At 42.1% G+C, this 5,830-nt stretch overlaps 1 protein-coding gene across 1 annotated transcript in view; it reads left to right on the forward strand.

Moving 5' to 3' along the window:
• Positions 1–2,048: 2,048 nt before the first annotated feature.
• The window catches only part of FRMD7 (FERM domain containing 7), a 17,175-nt gene continuing 13,393 nt past the window's right edge, over positions 2,049–5,830 (forward strand). The window contains exon 1 of the mRNA XM_017864542.1: positions 2,049–2,270. Within this exon, the coding sequence (XP_017720031.1) occupies positions 2,249–2,270 (22 nt within the window). The 5' untranslated portion in view covers positions 2,049–2,248. The remainder of the gene's footprint in view (positions 2,271–5,830) is intronic.

The following is a 5,830-nucleotide window of genomic DNA, read 5'->3' on the forward strand; positions in this document are numbered from 1 at the left end:
GGTTGCCAGTTATTCTCCCTGATGTCTTCCCCCAAAAAGAGTTCATGGCCAGTTCAATCTTTGCCCCTTTCGTAAAGACTTTTCTCAATGGCCTTTGCAAAAGTTGCTTTTTACAAGCCTCTCTTTCCCTCTTTCTCTCTCCTAATCCTCTCTTCACATTTGTGAGCTACAGGCCACTTTCCCAAATAACTTGATACCTTGGTATATATATATGTATGTGCATTTGCTAACCCATTTCAGTCGAGTTTCAAATTGTGACCAATTTTGATTGAGATAAACTCCCCCCACTCCAAAAAAAAAAAAAAAAAAAAACGGGAAAATCAATGTGATGATAAATGATTCATCAGCTGTTCAGAGCAAGGATTTGGTATTTGTAGCAGGCAGCTGCCTTCTTAACAGCAAGGAACGTGTCAAATGACAAGAAGTTCCCTTTCTTTCATGCTAGGAGCAAAACGAAATTCACCTTTCCTTTAGCAACTCAAGCTGATTATTCTCATTTACAACTATATTTGAAAACAGGCAATGGCAAATGTTAGGCTTCATTTATTTGTTTCCCATTGGTCCATTTAAATAATACCTAACTGTAGTTGAGTTTATAAGGATGCCTTGTCTAGGCTAATACGTGGGTTTCTGAGAGTAGTGTGCAAATGTAATTTTTCTAATTGAATGGTTTCTAATGTATAACGGGAGCTCATAATTTGAAGGAGTATAATGATGAACACTTTTGTAAACTGAATAATCACCTACTAATTTATCTGCTTTTTCAATCTAGATTTTCATGTATCACTTGTGATTAATTTTGAGTCACTACATTGCCTTCAAGTCTTAATTGGTTAAAAAGGAAGTCCACATAGACGTTTATTTAGAAAATTACATTTTTGTAGGGAAATATCCACAGTATTCAGTGTTTTAATTTATAAAACAGAATACTGGGGCCAGACACAGTAGCTCACACCTGTAATCCTAGCACTTTGAGAGGCCAAGGTAGGGGGATCACCTGAGGTCAGGAGTTCAAGACCAGCCTGGCCAATGTGGGGAAACCCCACATCTACTAAAAATACAAAAATTAGCTGGGCATGGTGGTGCATGCCTGTACTCCCAGCTACTAGGGAGGCTGAGGCAGGAGGATCGCTTGAACCCCAGAGGCAGAGGTTGCAGTGAGCTGAGATCGTACCACTGCACTCTAGCCTGGGTAACAGAGCGAGACTCTGTCTCAATAAATAAATAAATAAACAAATAAACAAATAAATAAAATATTGGAACCAATCTTGGACCATGTAAGAAGGTAATTAGTGGTAGGTAGTCTTTATTATACACAGTTCTTTCCAAAATTTGATTCTCCTTTGAGAATGACTTTTTCATAAGTGTGGGATAAATGTTATCTGTGTAGCAGAGCCCTAGATACCAAGCTGCATTTTATAGGTCCCTGATGAGCTTTTGGTGGGAAAAAGGGAAGTTTGGTTTAGTTCTTTTCAGCAAACATTAATTATACTGACTCTGTAAAATTATGTGTTGGGCACTGGTGATACAGAGAAGATGGTCCAGGCAAAGGGAGTAACAGGCAGCAGCATGGCCCCAAGTTCTTCATTTCCGAAACATAGTCTTTTGGATAGGAGGCAGCCTGAATTCAGGGACAGACCTAAGTTCTAGTCACAGATTCACTATCCTTGGATGATATGACCTTGTCAATATCACCTAGCCCCTCTCTTTCTGTAATTATAAACTGGGGTGATCATTTCTTGCTCCACCAACCTCCTAAGTTGTTATGGTAGTGCATACTTGATAGCATTTTGTAAACTGTACACTACTGGCCTCCTGAGTGCATTTGTTCTTGCTGGATCTCCTATTCTCTCTAGCTGGGAATGTGGCTTTGCTACGTGGCAGAAACCACCAGAGGATGATTGGCCAACTTCCTCAAGTTGGCGGGAGGATTTGGCCAGGGTGATTCCTAATGGCTGTGAGGCCTGCCAAAGTGTTCGATCAGCCGAGTTGTGGTCCAGGTCTGGTTTGGGGCTGAAGCAAAGCCTATGCATTACTCACCACCCCAAAAAAGGCATCTGACTGACTGGGGGCACCATTCCTTTCTTGAATCATCTTGGATCTGGGAGAAGGAAAATGCTTCTTTCTTATTCCTGTTTCTTTCTCAAGAGATTCTTCCCAATTTCTTCGCAGGTATCTTTTTACTCTTCAAATAAAGAAGGATTTGGCTCTAGGAAGGCTTCCATGCAGTGACAACTGTACAGCGTTGATGGTATCTCACATCTTACAATGTAAGTAGCAAATGTCTGTCTGCTTTGGGACCTATCAGCCAGGTAGAGAACCAAGCACAGGAGCTGAGCTCCCTACACATGCCCATCACTGTGTTAGGGTTTACAGAGGAGAGAAAGCCTGGATAAGATACAGTGAAACAGCATAGCCTGAGCCTGAGTTTCCTTGTCTTTAAAATAGTGACAAGAATACCTTTGGTTCTGTGGATTAAATGTAAATGCTGATTTTCTTCTACCCCAGTCCAACCTTACCCTCCTACCGTCTCTGGGATTGCTGTCCAGGAGCTGGTTTGGGCTAATCTGGGCATGGGCTTTGCCAGACAGGTCCCCACTCCCCCTGCTTGCCCCAGGATACTTCTCTGATACATGCTCTCTGTGGCACATTGTCACGTTTGTTGTGATTTTCCTGTTGCTCTTTATCATGATTTCAGAGAACAAAGCACAGAGTACAGCATGTAGTGAGAGGCTAAAAGGGAAAAAAGCCCCAGGCATTTATTAGCGTTCCCCATATCCTAACAACCAACAAGTAGCTGGACTAGGCTGAATAACGAAGGTAGGTAGAAGGTGGTCTGGAGAATAGCAGGGGCCTTCCAGGGAGGGGGTGATGCCTGGCAGGCCAGCCTGCTCCAACAGCCCCAAGGGCAGGGTGTAGGCAGATGGAGATAGTATCTCTTCTAAAGCCAGCTGGATGTTTTCTCCCCTCTAGAGAGGCCTCCAAAGAATAGGCTGTTTCTTACTCGTCCTGCAGGATCATAATTTCATTTTTTGTATCTTAAGTTCATTTTTAACCTCTGTACCTTACCTTTCTGATAGTCCAGAAATGGCAGATTTCTAATTTCACCCCAGAGCCCCAGAATGCAGTGCTTAGATAGGGACAGTGTCTGAATAAGTGTTTACCAAGTGACTCCTGACAGGGACAAGCAATGAGAGCTCTAGGATCTCAGAAAGGCAGGGGGCAGTAAGAGAAATGGTAATCATGGAAGGCTGTTGGAGAAGGTAGCTTTTGTGCTGGGCCTTAAAGGGACACATAGGAATTGGATAAGTACTGGTCAGTAAAGGAAACAGCATGAAAACAAAAATAGTGGTTGGATAAGAAGTGGCATATATAGAGGATGAAAAATGACCCAGTATAGCCCAAACATAGGGTCTGTTTAGAAGAGGTGATGGAAAATGCACCATTTTGAAGGGTCTTGAATGCCGAGGACACTAACCGTCATGTCCAGTATTGTACTTTGGCACTGGGGTGGGAGTATAGGGTAGAGCAGGTAGAGGAAACAGTGCTAGAAGACATCCTTCTCCACTAGCTGCCTGTTGAGATAGCAGTCAGAGGATTGGGGCTCCCAAGCAGTCTCTGACGGGGGAGCCCAATTTCATGCTTAACAGTTCTGCCTTAAGGATTTGAGCATTCCCTAGTGGCCATTTCAGGCATAGCACAGAGCATTTGAGCTTTTCTAGAGGATATTGTTTGTCAGTAGAAACTCTTTCCATGGAAAAAAGCTAAAGTTCCAACTAGGTAGTTCTTCGCAATTGATCCCAGTGAGACTATTTCACTGAACTCTAACGTGGTATGCAGAACACAACTAGATTTGTCTAATTTTCCATTCATCTAATATTTGTTGGATACCCGCTATATTTTAAGCGTTCAAGAACCTCCACATTCCAACTTTCTCGTCTCCTTTGGTTTCACTTACACACCTCCTACTCTAGCCAGACACTCCCTCCCAAACACAAGTTGTGCATTTCAAATGAAGCGTCCCTCTTTTATGAACTCCCTCAGTAACTCTTCTTGGTCGTTAATTCAAGAAAATTGTATCATGTACCTACCACATGCCAGATACTATTATAGGCGCTGGGAACACAGCAATAAACTAAACAGACAAAAGTCCTTGCCCTTGTGGAGCTCACATTTTGGCAGTGGGGTAAAATCAGACAATGACCAAAATAAGTAAATAAATTATATAATACATGGCAGCATGTGATAAGAGCAATGGAGAAAAATGAAGTGTAAGAGGGAGATGGAGGAATTCTGCGGGCAGATACTGAATATTTATATTTTTACATTTTATTCTTCTTTTATGGACAAGAGTTAACATCGGCATAAATATTTATTTTTTGAGATGGGGTCTCACTCTATCGGCCAGGCTGGTCTCGGCCCACTGCAACCTCCACCTCCCAGGTTCAAGTGATTCTCCTGCCTCAACCTCCTGAGTAGCTGGGTTACAGGCACATGCCACCACACCTGGCTAATTTTTGTATTTTTAGTAGGGACAGGGTTTCACCATGTTGACCAGGCTGGTCTTGAACTCCTGACCTCAAGTGATCCTCCCGCCTTGGCCTCCCAAAGTGCTGGGATTACAGGCATAAGCCACAGTGCCCAGCCAGCATAAATATTTAAATAAGGTGGACAGGGTAGGCTTACTGGGAAGATGACAGCTAAACAAAGACTTCAAGGAGGTGGGAGGGTAAGCTATGCAACAAAATCATGTGAAAGAGAATCCTGGCAAAGAGAACATTCAGTGCAAAGGGCCTGAGGTGAGAGCATGACTGGGGTGTTCAAGAAACATCAGAAAGGCTTTTGTGGCTGGCTGGAGCTCAGTAAGAGAGAAAGAGAATAAATATGAGGGCCTTAAAAGCATATTGAAGGGTCAGGTGTGGTGGCTCCTGCCTGTAATCCCAGCACTTTGGGAGACTGAGGTGGGAGGATCGCTTGAGGCCAGGAGTGCACTAGCCATCTCTTTTTTTAAAAAAAGTATTAAAGACCTATAGCATAACTCTAAATGAGCAGATAAGCCATTGAAGCAATTTAAGCAGAGGAGTGAAATAATCTGAATTAGGTTTTGACAGGGTCATGTTGGCTGCTGTGGTGAAAACAGACCTCAAGAGGAAATGGTGGAAGTGGGGAGACTAGATAAAAGGATATTACAGGAGAGTGAGACCATGGTAGTTTGGACCAGCATGGTAACAGTGAAGGTGCTTATAACATTCGTCACCTTCTGTTACTGGAGATATTTACTCATTTGTATGTCATAATAGTGTTCTTAGGTTGCTATAGTGTTGTATGGAGAGAAAAATAAGCACAGTCTTATGTGCTTTTGTTTTTCTTAGGGTCAACATGGGATTTGTGGTTAATAAACGGGAAAATTGGGGTGTGTGTGTATGTTTGTGCATGTGATTTATTTAAAAAAAACAGCTCTATTGAGGTATAATTTACACATCATAAAATTCACCCATTTTAAATGCACAACCCAATGATTTTTAGCAAATTTACAAAGTTGTGCAATCATTACCGCAATCTACTTTTAAAACATTTCCATCACACCAAAAGACATCTCTCATCCATCCCTACTTGCAGTCACGCCCTGTTCCCATGCTCAGCCCCAAGCAAACACTAATTTGCTTTCTGTTTCTATAGATTTGCCTTTCCTGGACATTTCGTGTAAATGAAATGATAAAATATGGGTATTTTGCGTTTGACTTTTTTCACTCAAAATAATGATTTTTAAATTAATGCATGCTCTAACATGAGTTGCAGCAGTTTGTTCCTTCCTTTTGCTGAGTAGTAT

The sequence above is a fragment of the Rhinopithecus bieti genome, unplaced genomic scaffold (assembly GCF_001698545.2).
Source record: "Rhinopithecus bieti isolate Rb0 unplaced genomic scaffold, ASM169854v2 scaffold_76233, whole genome shotgun sequence".
NCBI lineage: Eukaryota > Metazoa > Chordata > Mammalia > Primates > Cercopithecidae > Rhinopithecus > Rhinopithecus bieti.